Source organism: Ranitomeya variabilis, chromosome 5, assembly GCF_051348905.1.
Source record: "Ranitomeya variabilis isolate aRanVar5 chromosome 5, aRanVar5.hap1, whole genome shotgun sequence".
Taxonomy (NCBI): Eukaryota; Metazoa; Chordata; class Amphibia; order Anura; family Dendrobatidae; genus Ranitomeya; species Ranitomeya variabilis.
The window spans coordinates 76,052,087-76,079,052 of NC_135236.1; the positions used below are offsets into that span (position 1 = coordinate 76,052,087).

At 46.8% G+C, this 26,966-nt stretch overlaps 1 protein-coding gene across 4 annotated transcripts; it reads left to right on the plus strand.

Annotated features, from left to right (window-relative positions):
• The first annotated feature begins 4,449 nt into the window (after positions 1-4,449).
• On the plus strand, positions 4,450-17,868 carry PCP2 (Purkinje cell protein 2). Of its 4 annotated transcripts, none has more exons than XM_077260801.1 (5): positions 4,450-4,587; positions 6,678-6,804; positions 7,187-7,263; positions 7,773-7,933; positions 14,830-16,224. In XM_077260801.1, the coding sequence occupies exons 2-5, from the start codon at positions 6,755-6,757 to the stop codon at positions 14,938-14,940; spliced, it is 399 nt and encodes a 132-aa protein (XP_077116916.1). In that variant the 5' UTR covers positions 4,450-4,587; positions 6,678-6,754; the 3' UTR covers positions 14,941-16,224. The 4 variants fall into 4 exon arrangements, 3 of the variants coding, with proteins under 3 accessions (XP_077116916.1, XP_077116915.1, XP_077116917.1); XR_013215144.1 differs by lacking the exon at positions 7,187-7,263 and adding an exon at positions 16,379-17,868 and having other exon boundaries at positions 4,456-4,587; positions 14,830-15,365; XM_077260800.1 differs by lacking the exon at positions 7,187-7,263 and having other exon boundaries at positions 4,456-4,587; positions 14,830-16,201.
• The last annotated feature ends 9,098 nt before the right edge of the window (positions 17,869-26,966 follow it).

The window sequence follows — 26,966 nt, forward strand, 5'->3', positions numbered from 1 at the left end:
TCCTGTCATGTGCTGCTCCACCGTGTCATGTGCTGCTCCATCCTCATCCCCATCCTGTCATGTGCTCCCATCCTATCACGTGCTGCTCCATCCTGCGCCCCCATCAGTGCGGGCGGCTGTGCTGAGTGCGGGCGGCTGTGCTGAGTGCGGGCGGCTGTATGTGGCTGTGCTGAGTGCGGGCGGCTGTATGTGACGTGGCTGTGCTGGGTGCGGGCGGCTGTGCTGGGTGCGGCAGCTGTGGACGGCTGTGCTGGGTGCGGTGGCTGTGCTGGGTGCAGCGGCTGTGCTGGGTGCAGCGGCTGTGCGTGGCTGTAGGCGGCTGTGCGTGGCTGTGGGAGGCTGTGCTGGGTGCGGCGGCTGTGCGTGGCTGTGGGCGGCTGTGCTGGGTGCGGCGGCTGTGCTGGGTGCGGTGGCTGTGCTGGGTGCGGCGGCTGTCCGTGGCTGTAGGCGGCTGTGCGTGGCTGTGCTGGGTGCGGAGGCTGTGCATGGCTGTGGCGGCTGTGCTGGGTGCGGCGGCTGTGCTGGGTGCGGCGGATGTGCTGGGTGCGGCGGCTGTGCTGGGTGCGGCGGCTGTGGGTGGCTGTGCTGGGTGCAGCGGTTGTGCGTGGCTGTGGGCGGCTGTGCTGGGTGCGGCGGCTGTAGGCGGCTGTGCGTGGCTGTGCTGGGTGCGGCGGCTGTGCGTGGCTGTGGGCGGCTGTGCTGGGTGCGGCGGCTGTGCTGGGTGCGGCGGCTGTCCGTGGCTGTGGGCGGCTGTGCGTGGCTGTGGGAGGCTGTGCGTGGCTGTGGGAGGCTGTGCGTGGCTGTAGGCGGCTGTGCTGGGTGCGGCGGATGTGCTGGGTGCGGCGGCTGTGCTGGGTGCGGCGGCTGTGGGTGGCTGTGCTGGGTGCGGCGGCTGTGCGTGGCTGTGGGCTGTGCGTGGCTGTGGGCGGCTGTGCTGGGTGCGGCGGCTGTGGTCGGCTGTGCTGGGTGCGGCGGCTGTGCGTGGCTATGGGTGGCTGTACGTGGCTGTGGGCGGCTGTGCTGGGTGCGGCGGCTGTGCGTGGCTGTGGTCGGCTGTGCTGGGTGCGGCTGTGCGTGGCTGTGGGCGGCTGTGCGTGGCTGTGGGCGGCTGTGCGTGGCTGTGGGCGGCTGTGCGTGGCTGTGGGCGGCTGTGCTGGGTGCGGCGGCTGTGGTCGGCTGTGCTGGGTGCGGCGGCTGTGCTGGGTGCGGCGGCTGTGCGTGGCTGTGGTCGGCTGTGCTGGGTGCGGCGGCTGTGGTCGGCTGTGCTGGGTGCGGCGGCTGTGCTGGGTGTGGCGGATGTGCTGGGTGCGGCGGCTGTGGGTGGCTGTGCTGGGTGCAGCGGTTGTGCGTGGCTGTGGGCGGCTGTGCTGGGTGCGGCGGCTGTGCGTGGCTGTGCTGGGTGCGGCGGCTGTGCGTGGCTGTGGGCGGCTGTGCGTGGCTGTGGGCGGCTGTGCTGGGTGCGGCGGCTGTGCTGGGTGCGGCGGCTGTCCGTGGCTGTGGGCGGCTGTGCGTGGCTGTGGGAGGCTGTGCGTGGCTGTAGGCGGCTGTGCGTGGCTGTGGCGGCTGTGCTGGGTGCGGCGGATGTGCTGGGTGCGGCGGCTGTGCTGGGTGCGGCGGCTGTGGGTGGCTGTGCTGGGTGCGGCGGCTGTGGGCTGTGCGTGGCTGTGGGCGGCTGTGCTGGGTGCGGCGGCTGTGGTCGGCTGTGCTGGGTGCGGCGGCTGTGCGTGGCTATGGGTGGCTGTACGTGGCTGTGGGCGGCTGTGCTGGGTGCGGCGGCTGTGCGTGGCTGTGGTCGGCTGTGCTGGGTGCGGCTGTGCGTGGCTGTGGGCGGCTGTGCTGGGTGCGGCGGCTGTGGTCGGCTGTGCTGGGTGCGGCGGCTGTGCGTGGCTGTGGGCGGCTGTGCTGGGTGCGGCGGCTGTGCGTGGCTGTGGTCGGCTGTGCTGGGTGCGGCGGCTGTGGTCGGCTGTGCTGGGTGCGGCGGCTGTGCGTGGCTATGGGTGGCTGTGCGTGGCTGTGGGCAGCTGTGCTGGGTGCGGCGGCTGTGCGTGGCTGTGGGCGCCTGTGCGTGGCTGTGGGCGGCTATGGTCGGCTGTGCTGGGTGCGGCGGCTGTGCGTTGCTGTGGGCGGCTATGGTCGGCTGTGCTGGGTGCGGCGGCTGTGCGTGGCTGTGGGCTGTGCGTGGCTGTGGGCGGCTGTGCTGGGTGCGGCGGCTGTGGTCGGCTGTGCTGGGTGCGGCGGCTGTGCGTGGCTATGGGTGGCTGTACGTGGCTGTGGGCGGCTGTGCTGGGTGCGGCGGCTGTGCGTGGCTGTGGTCGGCTGTGCTGGGTGCGGCTGTGCGTGGCTGTGGGCGGCTGTGCGTGGCTGTGGGCGGCTGTGCTGGGTGCGGCGGCTGTGGTCGGCTGTGCTGGGTGCGGCGGCTGTGCGTGGCTGTGGGCGGCTGTGCTGGGTGCGGCGGCTGTGCGTGGCTATGGGTGGCTGTACGTGGCTGTGGGCGGCTGTGCTGGGTGCGGCGGCTGTGCGTGGCTGTGGTCGGCTGTGCTGGGTGCGGCTGTGCGTGGCTGTGGGCGGCTGTGCGTGGCTGTGGGCGGCTGTGCTGGGTGCGGCGGCTGTGGTTGGCTGTGCTGGGTGCGGCGGCTGTGCGTGGCTGTGGGCGGCTGTGCTGGGTGCGGCGGCTGTGGTCGGCTGTGCTGGGTGCGGCGGCTGTGCGTGGCTGTGGTCGGCTGTGCTGGGTGCGGCTGTGCGTGGCTGTGGGCGGCTGTGGGCGGCTGTGCTGGGTGCGGCGGCTGTGGTCGGCTGTGCTGGGTGCGGCGGCTGTGCGTGGCTATGGGTGGCTGTGCGTGGCTGTGGGCAGCTGTGCTGGGTGCGGCGGCTGTGCGTGGCTGTGGGCGCCTGTGCGTGGCTGTGGGCGGCTATGGTCGGCTGTGCTGGGTGCGGCGGCTGTGCGTTGCTGTGGGCGGCTATGGTCGGCTGTGCTGGGTGCGGCGGCTGTGCGTGGCTGTGGGCTGTGCGTGGCTGTGGGCGGCTGTGCTGGGTGCGGCGGCTGTGGTCGGCTGTGCTGGGTGCGGCGGCTGTGCGTGGCTATGGGTGGCTGTACGTGGCTGTGGGCGGCTGTGCTGGGTGCGGCGGCTGTGCGTGGCTGTGGTCGGCTGTGCTGGGTGCGGCTGTGCGTGGCTATGGGTGGCTGTACGTGGCTGTGGGCGGCTGTGCTGGGTGCGGCGGCTGTGCGTGGCTGTGGTCGGCTGTGCTGGGTGCGGCTGTGCGTGGCTGTGGGCGGCTGTGCGTGGCTGTGGGCGGCTGTGCTGGGTGCGGCGGCTGTGGTCGGCTGTGCTGGGTGCGGCGGCTGTGCGTGGCTGTGGTCGGCTGTGCTGGGTGCGGCGGCTGTGCGTGGCTGTGGGCGGCTGTGCTGGGTGCGGCGGCTGTGCGTGGCTGTGGTCGGCTGTGCTGGGTGCGGCGGCTGTGGTCGGCTGTGCTGGGTGCGGCGGCTGTGCGTGGCTATGGGTGGCTGTGCGTGGCTATGGGCAGCTGTGCTGGGTGCGGCGGCTGTGCGTGGCTGTGGGTGCCTGTGCGTGGCTGTGGGCGGCTATGGTCGGCTGTGCTGGGTGCGGCGGCTGTGCGTTGCTGTGGGCGGCTATGGTCGGCTGTGCTGGGTGCGGCGGCTGTGCGTTGCTGTGGGCGGCTGTGCGTGGCTGTGCTGGGCGCGGCGGCTGTGCTGGGTGCGGCCATTTTCTTGGTCCTGCTCCCGGAGTCGGCGCCTGCGCAGTCCGCGCTTTCCGGCGCCATTTTCTTGAAGACACTGCAATGTGTCTTCAAGAAAATGGCGCCGGAAAGCGCGGACTGCGCAGGCGCCGATTCCGGGAGCAGGGGGACAGTCACGGCCCGGAAGCGCGTCGGTGGAACGGGTCAGGTAAGTATACTCACCCTCCGCCTCCTGGCTCGTCCCTGCTTGTCCGGTGGAGATCGCGGTGTGCGTTCAGCGCTTACGCATACCGCGATCTCCTGGGAGCGTCGCTCTGTGCGGTCCAGACTGCGCCGGCGCTTGCGCTTGCGCAGTCTATAGAGGCTTCGGACAGAGTGACGCTCCCAGCGTTATATTATAGATCCCGATTCATATGCCATTTTCCACACAATGAACCTGCAGGCTGTGATCTACCAGTAGATGTACCCAGGGGGTCACATATTAATGCATGAATCTATATACCCATACATGTATACTCACGCTGGTTGACTAAACGGTCATACAAACAGTGACATCCCGATAATCGCAGAAATATGTAAACACACAGACCAACATATACCCCCTGCTCCACTAACAATTATCCCAGATAATCTTAATGGGGGATTAACCGGCTCCTTCCTGCAGATGGGGCCTCCCTTATTATGAGATGATTTAATGATCTGTACAAAGGAAGGGAGGGCACGATGACCCGCAGGACATTTAATAGGGCTGCACGCTGAGATGGGCACACAGATATCTGCTCACCGGGAGCAGAGAACGGGGGAACCAGGATGGAGCCAGTAGTAGATGGTGCACCCGAGGACGACCAGGCCAGGAAGAACTCTTTAACTGATTCTGAATCGGGGACTTTGGTAAGATGAGTATTTATGATGTGCGGGGGCGGGGGATAATCCTAATGTACATATGTGGTTCTTTTATACATCTAAGTTACGTGTCTCTGCCTTTAGGATGAGATTTATATTCTTCGGTCTTAATAGAGTCCGCCATTATTTCCAACTGAGGCATCATTTAAGGTCCTTTTGCGAGGGGGGAAGTCACAGTGCTTGTGTATGGTGGGATGAAAAACATGCAACATGGTACAGCTAGCATTTAAAGAGGTTGCCTAAAATTGGTTTCCCTAAAATAAGCTAATCAAAGGGTGTCCAATTGCATTATCTCCTAGTGATCAAGTATGATCTTAAGAGCAACCTAGCTGCAAGTGTTTAATTTCCCTGCAGCACTCCCACAGGGAAACTGAGGTATTGCATGATCACCATTGAAATCTTTAGACTGTCTGTGCGTAGTTCTATGTAAAAAAAAAAAAAAAAAGACACTATTTACAGCTGTTCTCTGTTCCAGCTTAGTTTGGGGTCCTTTGTTTCTTAACTAAAAATAAGCTAGGGTCACCAAGGATAGTAATAATAATAATAATATTTTTTCTATAGCGCCAATATATTCCGCAGCACTTCATAATTCAGAATAGACTTGTACAAACAAAAAATAATAATTTTTATTTATATATATTTATATAGCGCCAACATATTCCGCAGTGCTTTAAGATATAAGATATAACAGAGTAACATATAGGTCAATGCCTAACAAGGGGAGTGAGGGTCCTGCTCGCAAGCTTACAATCTATGAAGAAATAGGGGGGACACAAAAGTAAAAATAAAGTGCTTGTCATGTTATGTCCAGCCATCAATATAATAAATAGGGACATTCACATAATGCTGCATGAACCGGTCACCAGCCAGCAAGTACAGATACAGAGTGGTATTGACGACATGGAGGGGAGAACAAGGAATAGTTAGTTGGATTAATGAGGTAAGGTGATAGGCCAGACTACAAAAATGTGTTTTTAGGGCATACTTGAAACTGTGGATACTGAGAATTAACTGAATTGTCTGGGGTAGTGCATTCCAGAAAACTGGGGCAGCACGAAAGAAGTACTGTAGGATATTTTGTGATGAATAATTAAATTATGTCAAGCTCCTTTATGTGTTCATTATAGGAAATGATTATTTATTATCCAATATCAAGGGAAAGATTTGAGCAATGGGAACTAGTATTTTTCACCAGATCTGAGGTATTTGATGGCCAAGTTTCATTGTATTGATTTCTACTCTTCAGAAGAGTGTATCTAATCCTCTCTTCTATCTGGATTGGAGTGTCTCCTCTTGGGACAAGCTGTTTCTGATATGTGTAATCTAAAAATATCAGAATTTACTGGATGATCCAATCCCAATTAACTTGTATGAGGATGATCACTATATCAGGTGCAATTTACAACATTTTCAGGTTAAGATCATGTAGCCAGAGTTAAGAGGAAAGCTACTTTTTTATGTTAACTTAGATGAATGGTTTGGAAAACCTATTTCCAATTTTTATAATTTTAGAGAATATGAAACTACTATTTATGACCTATCATCCAGAAATGAGAGCAGCTATATAAAAAGTTTTGATCTCTCTACGATGACCCAACTTTTCAATGTATTACATGTGCAACCTATTAATTTCAATGTAATCTGGATAATTATTTGTTTCCCTCCTTCGGAGGTGCTGTGGGGAACCTGAAGATAATTTCCAGATTCCTCCAAAGAGTGCAGATGATTGCTGAATCAAATTATGGTCTGGGGGCCCTTCCGATAACATCATCCAGAGCTGACAACCCCCTTCATCCTCATTTTTTACCCATGACAACATGGGTATTGTGATATATTTCACTTTTAGAATACTGCTGGAAATATATATATAAAGAGAATGATTTTTCCATGTTAATATTTGATGTTTTTCTATTATGTAAGTCAGTGATGATTGCTGAGGTGGTCAGAACTTTATCATTACTGATCATGTCTTCTGGTGGGATTGTTACCAGAGTATCCATCACTAGATTTACTATGAAATTTGGTCTGAAGAGCCAAGACAGTTCCTGTATTTTATTGAAGGACTTTCTCTTCCATAGCCTGAGGTCCCAAAGGAACAGGAAGGATTCTTCAACCTCCTTTCCCATGTCCAGGGTGGAAGAATTGATGATCAGCGATGCAGCATCCAGATTGTCCACAGCCGAGGAGACCAGGATGGAAAGAACAGTAAGTCACTTAACTATCCACATCTGGGACTGCTAATGATGCCCAAAGACAGGTAAAGTGGCATATATAGCCAATTGTTATTAGGAGTCCTGCCACGAGTTAGTCTTTGGAAATGTTCTCTGCTCTGGCTCATAGATGAGGGTCCTAAACCAGAAAATCCTACTATTTCCTTAGAATCTCGTTAAATGAGACTTAAAATTGGAAGAGAATCTTCATCTATGAGCGTGAACAGAGATCAGAGGGTATCTCACTCTGGAGAACCCGACATATCCGTGTGTTAGACAGGGAGCCTACTGATTTTAATAAGATCTGTGTAGTTTCTTTATTTCCCCTGTTGTGGTGCTACAGTGGAACTGAACACTTATTCTGGATTCCTCTACAGAGTAGCTGATCACTGGGGTCCCAGCAACAGGACACCTCTAGGAACCTTACCCACCTCATTAAAAGCGATTGTCCAAGGTAAACAACCTCATAAGGTAGTTTACTCATAATCATCAGGTAGTAACTTGAACAGCATGAACACAGATGGTTATACCAGTGATGCACAACATGACCCTAGGAAAAAAATACCATCAATATATTGGTCAGTGCTCCATCCCTAGGTCTACTGAATCATAATACACACAATGACGTTTCTGGGCAAGAAAACCAGAGATGTTCCAACAAACAAGTAGGATCTCCTGAACGTCCATTGTCTCGTAGGAATCAATAACCAATAGTCCTATTCAGCAACACTGTAGGGGCTGTATAACATTATGGGCATCATGTTGGCTCAGTGGTTATTACTGTTGTGTTGCAGCAATGTGGTCACATCCCGCCAAGGACAAGATCTGGAAGGAGATTGCATGTTCTTCCCATGCTTGCCTGGGCTTCCTCCGCATGCTCTAGTTTTCTCCCACACTCCATAGACATACCCAATACCCATGGCTTTGATCTATGGGGAATGGTAACTGTATTTCTTTCCACAGCTACCGCTGCCCCACCTCCTGAGATGAACCATTTGATGGATATGTTGGCTCACTCGCAAAGTCGTAGATTGGACGATCAAAGGGCAGAGTTCATCCAGTCTCCATCGTACCCAGACACTATGCCCAGTCGCAGGGTGTCCCATGACAATGGGGGCCTGAAGGTGAGCAATCAGAATAACATCCACAATTATACTTCTATTTCTGTAATCCATCTATCCTTTTATGTGTCTCATATGTCTGTCAGGATAGTCATTGTTTATTTCCTGATATTCCACTTAAGTCCTCCTGTTATATGTTTCACAGTGTGTCAATTCAAGAATTTAATCTAGAATTAACAAATGGGTTATCTCTGCTGTTCATTAGACTTATTCACTTTTATAGGTCGCACATTACATTAAAAAGAGAAACAGAGATACAGATATAGATAAAAGAACTTTAAGATCTCACCCAAACAAAGAACGTCAAGTTGTCTCTTTGTTGAGGAAACCTGTATGGAGGAGAGCACATGCGATAGTTAATAAAGTCTTGTGATCACAGCAGCATCAACATTTATCCAACAGAAAGTTTCTCACTCCCTTTACCTTGTAAAAGATGAAGGGGAATTATAACATTAGCTAGCGGACACCTTGAGCTTCACCTTATATAACATTGGCATATAATGACAACTGCCTATTACTAGTGGATAAGAAATAAGTAGAGGCCATTTTATGGGGGGTTTTTTTGGCTGGATGCTTTAACAACCAGAATGTTTTTATAGTTAAAAAGGCGTTAGTTTTATTAAGTTTAAGAATTTATTTATATAATTTATAATAATTGAGAAGAATAATTCTATACCTTGGTAATTAATATTTGCTCTGCTTTGGCTGCATAGTAACATCCTTCTTAAGAATTATCCTTGGACCACCGGGTATTTTTTGATGGCCTATAAAAATTACTCGATCAACGTAGAATATACGAACGAATACGCAATATGGGCCATAAATGTAAAAAAAAATGTCCCTACCTCCCCCCAGCCTGGTTCATTTATTCTTTATGAAATTGACATATTTTGTATTAATATTAAAGAAATTTATTTTGCTGGTTTGGATCGCGGGTTTACATTTGGACACTATTTTTGAGCTTCTATCTAGCATTCAACAACATAAAAAATTGAATAACTTGTACTAATTTATCCGAGTTTAAGTTATTCTTATACTTCAGAGCTGCAAGCACTATTCTGCTAGTTAACTTCAGGAACAGTCTTTATAGACACATGACTAGCAGCACTGAAATTCTATATTTTTCCCTATGTGTTACGCCTGTTGTTAAGACAAAACTTCCCAAAATGCAGATCAGCAGAGCAAACTTCAAATAGAAACTGAAGAATCAGGGAGTGGAAAGATGTTGGCTTGGCCTATGATTGGCGAGGGATCGACTCCTGTCACCATAACTGAATGACGGGGTTGTCACACTCTCGTGAGCACCACAACCCTCAGGTTTTGGCTGCGTTTAATGAAAGGTGTCCATTGAGTTTTTCAGCGTGACATCTGATTGTTTCAAAACATTTCTTGAAGTAACACACTTGTCAAAACGAGTCCCACGACTTATATCTGAATAGCCATTGCTTATCTGTGCTCAGACATCAACTTGTGCCCGAGCTGAAAGCTCTTCTTCTTCACATTACACCAGGTTGTCTATCACATCTCAGCCAAATACTCACCAGACCTCTGCTTCCTCCTGGGACTGAGTTTGGGAAGTTACATACTTATGCCAGTCATTTGGATTTTGGGGTTTTGGAAAAAACTTCTACCCTGACTGCAGTTTTCTTAAAAAAAAACACAACCTAAGCATTACTCACCCTCCCGGTTTCCAGAGCTGAATCTCCGCCTTTGCTCCAATATTGTTATTGTCTGCAGCGCTAACTTCACGTCAACAGTGTCAACATCTGCAGACCATAATGGACACTAGAAGCAACAGCCGAGACTCAGAGCCCGAACCAGGGAGGGTGACTAAAGCTCAGGTTTTTTTATTTTTATTTTTAAAGCAAACAGAAGCTGGGGGATGGGTTTTCCGAAATTGGAAAAACTCCTTAATATCTGGCATCCTATTGTAGAAAAAAACAGATAACCTATTAGCTTATACATTGAAGTGATATCATCCTGAGGGACACCGGACAGTAAAAGAGCATAGATCCTCTTTAAGTAGATAAAAAAAAATGAAATGTGGAGAACCCCTTTACGTTGTATGTTCTGTGTACATGATAGGGATATTCCTGTCTTGTAAAGTGATGTCAAACTACTAGGACATTACATCACTTGATGACCCGTGGATGTCCAACGTCTTGGTGACCCGTGGATGTCCAACGTCTTGGTGACCCGCCGAGTGAAGCGGCCCTGGCTAAGTGCTGAGTATGCAGCCAGCCCCATTCATTTGAGGACCCTGATCATAAAGCGATGCCTCACTTTACAAGATGGGAATACCCCTTTAACCCAATCATCCCCATGAACTGTATATATTATTTGAATCTCTTTTTTTGGAATAATGACTCGTGACACTCGTGACAAGGTGTTGTATGTAACGTTTCCGTGTTGTTTGTGTCCCCCATTCAGAACAAAGCATAGCCATTGTCTTCATCTGACCTCCTAACTCTCCATTTCTTGGAAGAGGAGATGATTTGTCAAGATCCTTTTAAGATGTGTTCTTTTCCGTATCTTACGAGAATTTTGTTCTCCTACTTAATAAATAATTTCTAGCTCTATTAACCTTGTGGTTTCATTACAAAGGTGTGCAGTCACATCCCTCATAACTTATCGTTTCAACATGAAGCAAATTATAGGGGGTTATCCTAAATAAATTGGACATATTATAGGTAAGCTGCAGTAACAGATACAGCTTAATGGCAAGATGGGCGTTTTTGTGGGGGAAAAAAATGACAAACACCTTAGTATACCAAATTAACAAACAACTATATCCACTACAATCTTGGTTTACACAACTTCCCATGAGCCTGTGGTCCGTATCCACGTATTTGGACAATATGAGTGAGAAAAACATATATAATGGGTCAATTATTCAAAATACCATCGCAAAAGTAATATATATAACGTTAAAATACCTTTTCTAAACAATTGACTTAAAGGGTTTCTCCACATTTGTGTGATTTGTAGTGAAAGAGACACCTCAATTATGTGGTCAGACCTTGTAATGTTCCATTCGTCATCTTGAACAAATCTTGGGTTACGTTTACAATTATTGTGTCCATGGACATACTATTTGCAGTCAGAACTCAATATATACAAAATGGAGGAGAATTAGCAAACCTCGAGAAGAATTAGTTGCCCATAACAACCAATCAGGTCACTACTTTTTTTTTATTTTTTTCCAAAGGGCCTTTAAAAGTAAAGAAGGACTGGTTGCTATGGCTTTACTTATCCCTTACACTACTTGTGGACCACCCAATGTTTTAAAACATTGGTCCATGTATGACTTGCGAAGCAACAACATTTGAGAGCCAGCTGTCAGACACAGCCAGACTCCCCAGATAGAAGGTAGAGATAATTTATTACCATCGTTGTGTACGATCTCCTCCTGTCACAGTGACCACCAGTTGTGGGGAAGGAGCAGGAACTGTGGGGACTTAGCAGACCCAGATCAGCTCATCCTTGCAGGAAGAAGGGTGAATTTGTCCCTTAACTAGCGCTAATATGCCAGCCCCAGTTTGGCTGGTAAGATGGGCGAATTTCACAGTACATATACGGGCCGAAATGCCCGGACTGACATTGGGTCTACCGTCCGGAATTTTCAGACACATATTGAGGCTATAAGTTTGTGTCGGGAGACCTATGGTCACTTTGGGCATTGAGGTTCATATACGGACCTTTAAGTTCACCCATTTGATCCAGGCCTTACAGAGAAATCAGCAATTAAATATATTTAAATGGTGAAATGCTCCACATAGGTCTTGTGTAATGTTATGAGAAGAGGGGCACAAGATGTGAAATAAATGGAAAACTAAATAAAAAAAAAAAATTAAATATAAGAAGAAAAAGATCACCGCCAGTCAAAATCCGTTTCTTGCTTTTACATGTCTAATATCTAAAAAATAATAGTTACGGAAAGGGGAACACAGTTTGTAATTATTTTAGTGAACAGAAAATTTATCTTTTTTTTTTCTTTGGATTTTCTCCTGATATTGACAATATAAAATTCTGGATATAAAAAGGACGTGAAGATTAGACTCCACATATCACAAAAAAAAAGAGATGTAATAATTATTTGAAAAACCAAACGAGTAATGAGTTCCTAAAACTACATGAACATAAAAAATAAAAATATGCCTGGTCAAAAATGGGGAAACATGGACGCTCTCGAGCTGGTAAATAAACGTATATCTCAGTTTGGTTGCTCTGTATGGCAAAATCACTGTGGAAGATACATGGCTCATGTCAACAAGCTTCATACAAAACTAGAAAGCCCCATAAGGGGTTTGTTCTTTGGACTATGAAATAGTCGACCAAGTAGACTAACCTACCTACATAACCACTTCTCCATGGTCGTGCACAGGAATGCTTCACCTAGAGGTGTGAAAAAACCAGAAGAAAACACACCTAAAACATGATATATACTGTATAAAACACTACCGGCCATATTCTCCTATGTATGGTGCTGGGCCGAATTCAGACATCCATGAAACACGGCCTTCAGCGGCGTAATTTGAATCTTGTGGACCCCAATGTAAATTCCCCAACATGACCCCAAATTATCCATGGATCTTTATTAGAATGTAGACTTCTCATATAGGCCAAAGAGACCTTTTGGGCCCTCCCTAAGCTCCAAGGCCCGGTTGTGACCGCAATCACTGCACCCACTATAGTTACACCCCTGACAGTCTAAGGATGACCATGATCTATGGATCAGCCTGGGGTCTCCTGATCTGAAAGCAATACCCTCATATCTGTCTATAAGGCTTTTGAGTTTGGGTCAGACGGCTCACAGCCAGTTTGGACATCATGGTCCTACTTGGGTTTCATGGACTTCTGAATTTAGTCTTAGGGCTCAAAGGTGTTTTCATTGGAGTCTTTGGATGAGGGCACACACAGCAGCTCTGTAAGGACAAATGTTGACAAGGGGATGTAACGCAACCAGCAGCCCAAATGTTACCGTATGCAGCCATATAACCTTTTGGTGGGTGCCATGTGTGGTAAATATTACCCCTTAAGAGCAATACTTTTAGGGGAAATTTCATACGTAATTTGGCACATGATGGAGCAAGAGCAAGAAAAACTGGAAAGACAATAAACACAGTAGGGTCTTACCCGAGTGGAAGCAGGGACACAAAGTTATGCTCACCTGGGGGAGGTGGGTTGTGATGTCACAACCTCTGTATAAGTATCATAAAAGGCAGCAGCAGATCCACGATGTAGAGAAAATGGTGAGGCTGGAGATGAGTGGGTTAAAATCCGCTCTGCCAGAGGTCCAAATATGAGCAGGATTCGGGAATGATTCATCGTGATTTGTCCTGATGATGAAGTGTGTCACTTCGAAACGCATTGACCAATAAACTGCATTTCCCTTCTACTGCTCATCTTTGGACCTCTGGCAGTGCAGATTTTAACCCACTCGTCTCCAGCCTCAACAAGATGGAGCACGACTCTGGAGGCATCCTGACACAACTTCAAGGCCCAATACACCTCCCTGGGTTCCACATACAAGGAGTCTCTATATATCCACTACAGGCCCATAGGGACTCTGCATGCTGATTCATGGTGCAATTAATCTCGGGGGAATATCTATTTCTTACATTAATCAACAATATTTTTTCTCTCGCATTCAGTATGAGTCACATGGAGCTACAACTGGGCAAAGTGCAGGATCTGTATAGTCAGCCAAAACATAAGGCTTCAGACTGTGCCAACACTGGTATATGGCAAAGTGGTCATCACATGATAGGATTTGTAGTCTCCCACAACCAGACATTTTCTAGCAACCTGACAATCCGTTTTCTTTTAAAGTCCTACCGCTTTTGTTAGCTCTCGATGTGTATAAAAACACATTTTAAGGGGTTGTCCAGTTTTGTGATAAAAGTTCTGCAGTCACTTCTGCAGGCAGTAAATTTGCATACTTTCAGACCAGACGTGTGTGGCCTTGCTTGATACAAATGAATTGAACAAGGTCGAGCATGTCTAGTCAGCATGTGACTACACTTATGCAAATCGCATAATTGCGGTCTTGTGATTTAATGCTCTCAGCCTCAGCACCGGAGAATCCTGACACGTGACTGCCCGCTCTCAGCCTCAACACCGGAGAATCCTGACATGTGACTGCCCGCTCTCAGCCTAAACACCGGAGAATCCTGACATGTGACTGCCCGCTCTCAGCCTCAACACCGGAGAATCCTGACATGTGACTGCCCACTCTCACTGCCAACACTGGATAAACCTGACAGCCTATGGTGTGCTCAGTGAAAGGATTCAGAAGTCCGCAGTCGCCTAGAGTGACTGAAGAATTTTATCACAAGACCGGACAAACTCTTTAATTAAATCACCCTTAAAGGGGCTGCCCAGTGAAAACACGTTATCACCTATTCTACAAATAGGTGATAAGTTACTGATGGGTGGATATCTGACTTCTCAGACACGCAACAATCGAAACAATGGGGAATTTTTATCCCTGACCGGGAACTTTTATCCCCATTAAAAAATGGAGTGGCAGATCATTCGCCCAACCATTGCTTCAGTAAAAAGCCGATCACATCATTCAACAAACTTATAGGGAATGAATGGGGCAGGAGTCAAGCATGAGGACTGCTACTCCATTATCTCAGGGATAAAAGTTCCCCGTTCTGCCAATCAATGCAGGTACCAGTAGTCAGATACCCACCGACCAACAAGTTATCACCAATGCTGTCGACAAAAATACTATATCTCCCGCAATGCCATGGATCAGACTTTGTAGTATTCTAGCTGTTAGAGGTAAGACCGTCATCTCAAGAGTTTCCATTGGTTGAATGAATGACTGGTGTGAAATGCATTGCTTTGTCTCACTCTCTAATGCCACCATTGGTTTCCTGTCTTGGCAGGACGCAGATGCCCAAGCAGTGCCCTTTACGGGAGAAGATTATTTCAGCTTCATCAATCAAGTCCACAGTCGGCATCTAAAAAATCCTGGAGGACGAAACCAAAAGTCTTAGAGGAGGTCAACACAACATATGTGACATCAGCTTTGTGTAACCAAATGTCCCATATATTTATTTTAATGGACAAGTTCCTTAAATCGGACAAAATCAAAGTGTATCAGGAGTCCGTAAGCTAGAGAAACAGGGTTGGTCTTTATTACCAAGTAATCCTGTTAGTTAAGTACATCTCCGCCTAAAATCCCAAGCTCTTCTACCTAAGCAGAGCCCCAACCTATTCAGTGTGCACAGGAATCTCTATCTCCCTACTATTAATGGAGTGATAGTCATATGCCCCAGGAAAGTGACAGGATCCGACCTGTTTTCTGAGTGTGGTATGTTTTTCAGAGGTTGTCGCTTCAGTTGGGGGCTTATGCACATGCTGTTATCACCCCGCAATTGGCCTATGGACGTTGGGGCTCGGTGTCACGGCAGTGTAAAAGGTAGGGAGGTCGCTGCTTGCCTGGTGGCGCCCAGATTTGCCAGTTCTTCCTGGAGTCCGGGCGATCTGCCCTTTTTCTCTGAACCTCCTTTATTTTCCAGGAGAGTTGGCAAACATGGTTTTAGGCCAAGTCAACCGATAATGTAAATGTATGTTTTACTGTAAATTGTAAAATGTACATGTCCAGGTTTGTGATGAAATTCAGTAGTCACTTTATGTGATTGCAGACTTCCGAACCCTCCACCACACACTTTCAGGAATCTCCAGTGCCGGAGACGATTTGCATACTTCTGGACACATTCCGACTAGACTTGTGCCACCTTGCTCAATTCAATTGTATTGACAAAGGCAGCAGACGTCTAGTCGGAAAGCAGTCACATGACCACCAGCTCTCATTGCCGACATCAGAGAATCCTGAAAGCACATACTGTGCGCGCTTTGAGAATTCAGAAATCTACAGTCACGTAAAGTGACTGCAGACTTTCATCACCAACCTGGACAACCCCTATAGGATGGACCTGATCACACACAGTTATCACAGCTGTGTCTTGTATAGCCATAACTAGGGCATGTTTTTTAACCTCTAAGAATGTTCTTATCTGATGACCATAAGGAGAAATCTTGAAAACTGTGAGAAACTAAATCACAAAGTTTATTGGAAAATTGTCTAACTTTTCTTTACCAAATGAATAACCGGTTTTTCCTGAAACCAGAAAAAAAAAAATTAAATATCTACTTCACTATTGTTTAAACCTGGATGTTATGCTAAATGTATTTTTTTTAATTTTGATCATCTATATATATATTACATTTATAGACAGTATAAATATATCTATTTACATAAACATCTATATACTATATATATATATATATATATATATATATATATATATATATTTATTACATATTTATATAAAAAAAAAAGAGTAAATCTTGCAATTTTCCCACTGATCACTAGGCATTACCAACAAAAGACTGACTCAGATCTATTTTTTTTTATATATATACTGTAAGTATAAACTATGGATGCTCTAACATGGGCGAAGGTCATCGTGAAGGGCGGGGGAGAAGGTGAACTGTGACGTCACCTATGATGAAAGGTGGATCCTGGAACTGCTGAAAAGTCTCCTGTACAGGAAAGGAAGTATGAGTCTAGTATAAGTCCTAGTAGCAAGTATTTATTTTTATACATTTACTATAAAAACTGATTTAAACAGAATGCTATTTTTTGATGGCACATTCCCTTTAAGTCTGGGGCTTCATGAAAAAGTATTTCATTGCATCACAATATCACATGCAACGGCAAGGTTGCATTTTAACGTGTAAAGCCGTTGTTTAGAAGACAGAAAAACAGAATGTGTTGCATAACTTTGCAGTACAGCGTAATATAACCCTAGGGCGTAATATATTTTATCTGATATATGCCATTATTATACTTGCATTAGACATGCACGGCAATTATGTAGAGCTCCAGTATAGGGGCTTGTACACATGGGCAGTTTAGTGCTCAGCACAAGACCCTGGTATAGCACCAGAGTCTATCTACCTCCTTATAACTGTGATATTATTTAGATTCTATCTTCCATTACGGTGCTGCAGGCATCAGACTGCAGCACATGGAGCACCTATGTCTCTGTGCGCATGAGTCCTGTGTATAGTCACATGTAGGCAAGTTGTGGTTAATTACATGGAATACTTCAATATAGAAAGCATCGTGCGGACCCACTGATCCAAACAAGGGACATGTTTCACATGTCGCTCAGTAATTGCTTAGGTAGTTTAATTATGGTAAGGCCAAATGGAGTGACAGTGGTGCAGCCACATATAAAAAGCAACTTATGAACCCAACCTAAGGGTAAGGCCCAATGGAGTGACGGTGGTGCAGCCACAAATAAAAAGCAACTTATGAACCCAACTTAAGGGTAAGGCCCAATGGAGTGATGGTGGTGCAGCCACAAATAAAAAGCAACTTATGAACCCAACCGAAGGGTAAAGCCCAATGGAGTGACAGTGGTGAAGCCACAAATAAAAAGAAACTTATGAACCCAACCTAAGGGTAAGGCCCAATGGAGTGATGGTGGTGCAGCCACATATAAAAAGCAACTTATGAATCCAACCGAAGGGTAAGGCCCAATGGAGTGACAGTGGTGCAGCCACAAATAAAAAGCAACTTATAAACCCAACCTAAGGGTAAGGCCCAATAGAGTGATGGTGGTGCAGCCACAAATAAAAAGCAACTTATAAACCCAACCTAAGGGTAAGGCCTGACGGTGCAGTTTTTTGGGACGTCATGGCTGCAGCTCCATTTGGTTTCACCCTTAGCCTGGATTCATATGTCGCTTTTTTATGTGGCTGCACCACAGTTGCTCCATTTGGCCTTACCCTGTGTGAACTAGTAAAGCTATTACTGAGCAACACATCCTTCATGCATCTTGTTTGTGTTGGTGGGTTTCTACATTGCTTTTTTATATATGGCTGCACTACAGTTGCTCCATTTGGCCTTACCCTAAAGTAAGGCAATTTCTGAACTACATATGCTACATGTTCCTTGTTTGCTAAATGCATGTGGTAACTGTAAAAACGTATTGGTACAATGTGGTTGTGGTGAAGTTAAAACTGCATCTTTATACCCACATGTGGTATGTAGTTCTCATAAACATATTTTTTATGTACTTTTAACGACATGTTAACAGCGATGGCTGAATACGAAGTTTACGTCTGTGTATTATATTACCCGCATCATGTACATAGAAAGGACACTTCAAGTAACGATCCAGCTTGTCGCTATTTTGATGATTATATTAATGATTTGTATAAATAGTAATTTGTTGTGGATTCTGTTTGTGGCCTCCCTCTGGTGGTTACTGCTGGTACTGGGTGACTTTGGTGGGTTGCGGCCTTTGGTTTCCACCTGTCCATCAGAGGCTGGGTGTTTCCTATTTTACCTGGCCTTTCTGTCATTCCCTTGCCGGCTATCAATGTATTCAGATGTGCTCTGTTTGGTTCCTGCCTACCTGCTCCCAGATCTTTCAGGATAAGCTACGTGCTGATTTTCAGTTGTTTGGTTTTTTGTCCAGCATGCTTATTATGTCTCTATGCTAGCTGGTAGCTCTAGTGGACTGAGGTTCTCCCCATGTGTCATGAGTTGGCACATGGGTTCTTGTAATCTCAGGATGGTTTTTTTGATTAGGGTTTTTTGCTGACCGCTCAGTCCCCTTTTGTATCTTTCTGCTTTCTAGTTTACAGCGGGCCTCAATTTGCTAAAGCTATATATATCATCTCTATGTGTGTGCCTTCCTCTCATTTCACCGTCAATACATGTGAGGGGGCAACTATATCTTTTGGGGTTCATTCCTCTGGAGGCAAGTGAGGTCTTATTTTCTCTGCAGTACTAGTTAGCTCTTAGGCTGGTGCGTGGCGTCTAGAACCAACGTAGGCACGCTCCCTGGCTATCTCTAGTTGCGTTTGTCAGGCGTAGGGCAGCGGTCAGCCCAGGTTCCATCACCCTAGAGCTCGTCCGTTATTTATTTGTACTTTGCTTGTCCTGTGCTATCCCTAGCCATTGGGGATTCATGACAGTATAGCCGGCCCACAAAGTGTTAATTGTTTGGGCTGAAGCAGGAGAAAAAGAAGTGTTTAAGGGAAATTTTTTTTTTTTTTTCCTTCAGAGTTTTGCTGCCTAGCCCTTAATTGCTGTCTAGCTGCTTCTTACCTCCTCTTAACCCTTGAATGGCTCTGATCTTAGCTGTTTAACATGGATGTCCAGAGTTTGGCTTCCAGCCTGAGTAATCTCGCGGCAAAAGTTCAAAACATACAGGATTTTGTTGTTCACACTCCCATGTCTGAACCTAGAATTCCTATTCCAGAGTTCTTTTCTGGAGATAGATCTACCTTCCTGAATTTCAGGAACAATTGTAAATTGTTTCTTTCTTTAAAATCTCGCTCCTCTGGAGACCCTGCTCAACAGGTCAAGATTGTAATATCTTTCCTGCGGGGCGACCCTCAGAATTGGGCATTTGCATTGGCACCAGGGGATCCTGCATTGCTCAGTGTGGATGCGTTTTTTCTGGCATTGGGATTGCTCTATGAGGAACCTAACCTGGAGATTCAGGCTGAAAAGGCTTTATTAGCCCTCTCTCAGGGGCATGATGAAGCGGAAATATATTGTCAAAAATTTCGGAAATGGTCGGTGCTTACTCAGTGGAATGAGTGCGCCCTGGCTGCAAACTTCAGAAATGGTCTTTCTGAGGCCATTAAGGATATTATGGTGGGGTTCCCTACGCCTACAGGTCTGAATGAGTCTATGGCTATGGCCATTCAGATTGATCGGCGTTTACGGGAGCGCAAACCTGTGCACCAGTTGGCGGTGTCTTCTGAACAGGCACCTGAGACTATGCAATGTGATAGAATTCAGTCCAGAAGTGAACGGCAAAATTATAGGCGGAAAAATGGATTGTGTTTTTATTGTGGTGATTCAGCTCATGTTATATCAGCATGCTCTAAACGCACAAAAAGGGTTGATAAATCTTTTGCCATTGGTACTCTGCAGCCTAAGTTCATTTTGTCTGTGACTCTGATTTTTTCACTGTCTTCCATTTCCGTCGATGCCTATGTGGATTCGGGCGCTGCCCTGAGTCTTATGGATTGGTCATTTGCTAAACGCTGCAGTTTTAGTCTGGAGCCACTGGAAGTTCCCATTCCTCTGAAGGGAATTGACTCTACACCATTGGCTATGAATAAACCGCAGTACTGGACACAAGTGACCATGCGCATGACTCCTGTTCATCAGGAGGTGATTCGCTTCCTTGTACTGTATAATTTACATGATGTACTAGTGCTTGGTCTGCCATGGTTACAAACTCATAATCCTGTCCTGGACTGGAAAACAATGTCTGTGTTAAGCTGGGGATGTCAGGGGGTTCATGGTGATGCACCTCCGATTTCAATCGCTTCATCTACTCCTTCTGAGATCCCTGCGTTTTTGTCTGACTATAGGGATGTTTTTGAGGAGCCTAAGCTCAATTCGCTCCCTCCTCATAGAGAGTGTGACTGTGCTATAGAATTGATTCCTGGCAGTAAGTTCCCTAAGGGTCGTTTATTTAATCTGTCACTACCAGAGCATACTGCTATGCGGAATTATATTAAGGAGTCCTTGGAAAAGGGACATATTCGTCCATCTTCGTCCCCTCTGGGAGCAGGTTTTTTTTTTGTGGCAAAAAAAGATGGTTCCCTGAGGCCTTGTATAGATTATCGCCTTCTAAATAAGATTACAGTCAAATATCAGTATCCATTGCCATTAACTGATTTGTTTGTTCGCATTAAGGGGGCCAGGTGGTTCACTAAGATAGATCTTCGCGGTGCGTATAATCTGGTGCGGATAAAACAGGGTGATGAGTGGAAAACCGCATTTAATACGCCTGAGGGCCATTTTGAGTATTTGGTAATGCCTTTTGGACTCTCCAATGCTCCGTCAGTCTTTCAGTCCTTTATGCACAATATTTTCTGTGAATATCTGGATAAGTTTATGATTGTGTATTTGGATGATATTTTGGTGTTTTCTGATGACTGGGAGTCTCATGTTCTACAGGTCAGGAAGGTGTTTCAGGTTCTGCGGGCCAATTCTCTGTTTGTGAAGGGCTCAAAGTGTCTCTTCGGAGTCCAGAAGATTTCTTTTTTGGGGTACATTTTTTCTCCTTCTACTATTGAGATGGATCCCGTCAAGGTTCAGGCTATTTGTGACTGGACACAACCTACATCTGTTAAGAGCCTTCAGAAGTTCTTGGGGTTTGCTAATTTTTATCGTCGGTTCATTGCTAATTTTTCCAGTATTGTTAAACCTTTGACTGATTTGACTAAAAAGGGTGCTGATGTTGCTGATTGGTCTCCTGCGGCTGTGGAGGCCTTTCAGGAACTTAAGCGCCGGTTTTCTTCTGCTCCTGTGTTGTGTCAACCAGATGTTTCACTTCCTTTTCAGGTTGAGGTTGATGCTTCCGAGATTGGAGCGGGGGCGGTTTTGTCACAGAGAAGTTCTAATGGCTCGGTGATGAAGCCATGTGCATTCTTCTCTAGAAAATTCTCGCCCGCCGAGCGCAATTATGATGTGGGTAATCGGGAGCTTTTGGCCATGAAGTGGGCATTTGAGGAGTGGCGTCATTGGCTTGAGGGTGCTAAACATCGTGTGGTGGTCTTGACTGATCACAAGAATCTCATTTACCTTGAGTCTGCCAGGCGTTTGAATCCTAGACAGGCTCGTTGGTCGTTGTTTTTTTCTCGTTTCAATTTCGTGGTTTCATACCTGCCAGGTTCAAAGAATGTGAAGGCAGATGCTCTTTCCAGGAGTTTTGTGCCTGACTCTCCTGGAGACTCTGGGCCTACTGGTATCCTTAGGGATGGGGTAATATTGTCCGCCGTATCCCCAGACTTGCGACGTGCATTGCAGGAGTTTCAGGTGGATAAACCGGATCGTTGTCCCCAAGAAAGACTGTTTGTCCCGGATGATTGGACCAGTAGAGTCATCTCCGAGGTCCATTCTTCTGTGTTGGCTGGTCATCCTGGAATATTTGGTACTAGAGACTTGGTGGCCAGGTCTTTTTGGTGGCCTTCCTTGTCTAGGGATGTGCGTACCTTTGTGCAGTCTTGTGAAGTGTGTGCTCGAGCTAAGCCTTGCTGTTCTCGGGCCAGTGGGTTGTTGTTATCTTTGCCCATTCCGAAGAGGCCTTGGACGCACATTTCCATGGATTTTATTTCTGATCTCCCGGTTTCACAGAAAATGTCCGTTATCTGGGTTGTGTGTGACCGCTTTTCCAAGATGGTTCATTTGGTGCCCTTGCCTAAGTTGCCCTCCTCCTCTGAGTTGGTCCCTTTATTTTTTCAGAACGTGGTTCGTTTGCATGGGATTCCGGAGAATATCGTTTCTGACAGGGGATCCCAGTTTGTGTCTAGATTTTGGCGGACGTTTTGTGCCAAGATGGGCATTGATTTGTCTTTCTCGTCTGCATTCCATCCTCAGACGAATGGCCAGACGGAGCGAACTAATCAGACCTTGGAAACTTATTTGAGGTGTTTTGTTTCTGCTGATCAAGATGACTGGGTTGCTTTTTTGCCACTGGCCGAATTTGCTCTTAATAATCGGGCTAGTTCTGCCACGTTGGTCTCTCCTTTTTTTTTAATTCGGGGTTTCATCCTCGTTTTTCCTCTGGTCAGGTGGAGTCTTCGGATTGTCCTGGAGTGGACGTGGTGGTGGACAGGCTACATCAGATTTGGAATCAGGTGGTGGACAATTTGAAGTTATCTCAGGAGAAGACTCAGCAGTTTGCTAATCGCCGTCGCCGCGTGGGTCCCCGACTTCTTGTTGGGGATTTGGTGTGGTTGTCTTCTCGTTTTGTCCCTATGAAGGTCTCTTCTCCTAAGTTCAAGCCTCGGTTCATCGGTCCTTATAGGATCTCGGAGATTCTTAACCCTGTATCTTTTCGTTTGGATCTCCCAGCATCGTTTGCTATTCATAATGTGTTCCATCGGTCGTTGTTGCGGAGGTATGAGGTGCCCGTTGTTCCTTCGGTTGAGCCTCCTGCTCCGGTGCTGGTGGAGGGAGAATTGGAGTATGTTGTTGAGAAGATCTTGGATTCTCGTGTTTCCAGACGCAAACTCCAGTATTTGGTTAAGTGGAAGGGTTATGGTCAGGAGGATAATTCCTGGGTGGTCGCCTCCGATGTTCATGCGACTGATTTGGTCCGCGCCTTCCATAGAGCTCACCCTGATCGCTCTGGGGGTTCTCGTGAGGGTTCGGTGACCCCTCCTCAAGGGGGGGTACTGTTGTGGATTCTGTTTGTGGGCTCCCTCTGGTGGTTACTGCTGGTACTGGGTGACTTTGGTGGGTTGCGGCCTTTGGTTTCCACCTGTCCATCAGAGGCTGGGTGTTTCCTATTTTACCTGGCCTTTCTGTCATTCCCTTGCCGGCTATCAATGTATTCAGATGTGCTCTGTTTGGTTCCTGCCTACCTGCTCCCAGATCTTTCAGGATAAGCTAAGTGCTGATTTTCAGTTGTTTGGTTTTTTGTCCAGCTTGCTTATTATGTCTCTATGCTAGCTGGTAGCTCTAGTGGACTGAGGTTCTCCCCATGTGCCATGAGTTGGCACATGGGTTCTTGTAATCTCAGGATGGTTTTTTTGATTAGGGTTTTTTGCTGACCGCTCAGTCCCCTTTTGTATCTTTCTGCTTTCTAGTTTACAGCGGGCCTCAATTTGCTAAAGCTATATATATCATCTCTATGTGTGTGCCTTCCTCTCATTTCACCGTCAATACATGTGAGGGGGCAACTATATCTTTTGGGGTTCATTCCTCTGGAGGCAAGTGAGGTCTTATTTTCTCTGCAGTACTAGTTAGCTCTTAGGCTGGTGCGTGGCGTCTAGAACCAACGTAGGCACGCTCCCTGGCTATCTCTAGTTGCGTTTGTCAGGCGTAGGGCAGCGGTCAGCCCAGGTTCCATCACCCTAGAGCTCGTCCGTTATTTATTTGTACTTTGCTTGTCCTGTGCTATCCCTAGTCATTGGGGATTCATGACAGTAATTCTCTATTACGCAGATATGTTGCTATCCCCAATAGGAGGGCATATTCTTGTGAGTTTGCTGCTATCTATGGGGGTCCGTGAAATTTGAGGCAGGAAATTGGAATTTAGGTAATTGCTATTTAAACAACGTTATGATGTATTTTGCGACATGGAACTGTATCTCCATATTGTCTAACTGTATAGTGTTTAACCCATGGTGTAACAGTTTATTGAGTCCCTTCTTACCTATGATGTCTGCTAGTATGAATTATGCAGTGTTAATAAAGCACAGTGTTCCAAACTGAAAAGTCTTTTGTAGTGTATAGCTATATATGATGACCATAGGCCAGACCTGGGCAATCTGCAGCCCGTGGTTCACATTCAGCTTTTTGGCTGCTTCTATCCGACCGGCAGACCACATCATGCAGTCATCCACCCTAACTGTCTCTCGTATACAAGGATACTTGTAACCTCAACATGGGACACCATTGAATACATTGGTGGAACAGATAGTCGTCAGCTTCCTATTCCATCATTCACCCTGTGCTTCTGAGTCTCAGCACAGCAGGTGAAATAACACCTCTAGATTGTGCCCGGTTCGCGGAGCCTCAGTCCACAATTTGTACAGACTGGAGTAGCCCATTAGGGGAAAAGGGCAAGGTAAATATTATTTTTTTATATGTCAGTCAGTATTTGTGTGTGGGCTTGTGACACATCACTGAGAAGAGTGGGGGAGCTTTGCGGACCATCAAATTGTGTGTTAAGGCTAATGTACTATGGGGCCATGATACTGTGTGGGGGCCATCATGTTGTATATGGTGGGCTGTGGGGGAATCATACTGTGTGCGTACATGTCTTTTGGTATGAAAGTTCTTTGTTTGCTCGAATGGATCTCTTTAGTCTTTTACTGATTTTGGCTGCGTCCTGCTTGTTCGTCTTTCTTTGATGATCTTTAGGGTCTGTTCTGTTAACCATGTCTGGGGGGGTCTCTTCTTCTTCTTGTTTATTGTCTTTCTGGTTTCTCCAGTAATAGTAGTCTTTATATTTGTCCATAATTCCTCAGGCTTTCTTTCATCCGTGTCCAGTGCTCTAAATCAGTTGTGCAGACTGTTCCAAAAAACTTCAGGAATGTAGGTCAAATTGAAGTTGGAAAGACCTGTTATCTAGTCTGTTTACGCAGCTTGATTCTAATCTTTGCTGTCAAAAGTTCATGATCAGTTCTACAGTCAGCTCCTGGCCTTGTTTTCGCAGTAATGAATGACGACCTCCATCTTTGGCGAATACATTTGTAGTCGATCTGATTTTTATAGGCTCCATTCGGTGATGTCCATGTGTAGAGTCTCCGTTTGTGATTTTGGAAGCAGGTGTTCATGAAGAAAAATTGATTTGTCATACAAAAGTCAATGAATCTTCCTCCAGTCTTGTTTCGCTCACCAATTCCAAAGTTTCCAACAACGTTGAGTTCTTCTTGAACTTGATCGTAGAATAGTTCAGTGTCCTCCTCCTCGGCATCTTTTGTTGGTGAGTAGACTTGTATAACTGTGACATAAATTGGCAATCCTTGCAGTTGCATCGAGATCATTATATCACTGACTGCATTGTATTTTAGGACATGATAGGCTAATCTTCAGTTGAGAATAATAGCGACACCGTTTCTTCTTCGGTTATCATTGCCAGAATAGTAGACCTAATGTTTGTTTGACTGGAAATGTCCAGATTGAGTCCATCTTAGTTTGCTAATTCAGAGGAAGTAGATCCTTGTCCTGTCCATTTCGGCTTTGATGATGTCGAGTTTGGCTTGGTTCATACATTCCAAGTTCCGAACTTTATGATATTTCTGCAGCTTTTGATCTTCCCTTTCGACCAAACGATATCAGCACCAAAACGTCCTTGTGCTTTGATCCTGATACGTCATGAGCATTGGTCATACTCAGGTCAACCACCGGTTCTTCCCAAGGAGCTTGTTGGGTGCCTTCTGACCTAGGGGATGCATCTTTCAGCACTATATTGAATTCGATTAGTTGCACTCTCCACCAAGTTTTTTTTATCATAATACGGTAGTAGAGTCCCAGGCCTTTCTGCCGCGTAGTAATGTGGCTCCTGTGAAGGAGCCATGCTGAATCAGTGTTGTATGTTGTCAATACAAACCGCCTTGTAGCGCAACGTCCTGCAGCCAAAGCTAGCACTGGGTAGTATGCTTAGTTTGATAGCTCAGTTGAAACCTGTCCACCTGGGGTGTTCCTTATGGGAAAATACATTGCCAAGAGTATTAATTTCAACAACACTGATCCACACAAATACACACAACAAATACACAATATAAACATCAAAAACTGCAACACAAACATAAAATACTGTAGTGCAGCGGGGTTTACACAGTGTGACAGATAGGCAGGGACCAAAGAAAGTTCAACATAAAATGTCTTTATTCCAGAAACTCACTTTAACAGGAAAAGTATATCCTCCGGTTCACAGCCAGGTTCTCAAAAACTTTCTGTGCTCCAACCCGTTGCCGTGGGCAATGGCACCACCGTGTCTCTTGGGTGTATCAGCCGCTTTGAAGTCCCTGGCTCTGTGTTAGCTTCACACAGGTCTGGGTGCACAGAGCCTCCTGCTCTGTAGCTTGCAAAAAACACATCTGACACACCCAAGACAAACCTGAGAAATCAAATGGGAATCATGGACATAGAGCCATACTCAAAACCCGGAGTGGAGGGAGGAATTCACCCCACTACCAAACCTGCAAATCCCTCTAAAAATAAAAGCCAAAGTCGAGTTTTCCTAAAATATGACTTGGTCAACTACTTTGTAGTGATGAGCGAGTATACTCATTGCTCGGGTTTTTGTTAGTGTTCGGAGATTTAGTTTTCATCGCCGCAGCTGAATGATTTGCAGCTACTAGCCAGCTTGAATACATGTGGGGATTCCCTAGTAACCAGGCAACCTCCACATGTACTCAGGATGGCTAGTAGCTGTAAATCATTCAGCTGCGGCGATGAAAACTAAATCTCCGAACACTCACAAATACTCGGAGACCACCCGAGCGTGCTCAGGAA

Coding starts and splice junctions, on each gene's coding strand:
- PCP2 (XM_077260800.1), top strand. CDS start 4,507: ATGGAGCCAGTAGTAGATGGTGCACCCGAGGACGACCAGGCCAGGAAG. Junction 4,588..6,677: donor ATTCTGAATCGGGGACTTTG/GTAAGATGAGTA, acceptor TCTCTTCCATAG/CCTGAGGTCCCAAAGGAACA. Junction 6,805..7,772: donor AGACCAGGATGGAAAGAACA/GTAAGTCACTTA, acceptor TTCTTTCCACAG/CTACCGCTGCCCCACCTCCT.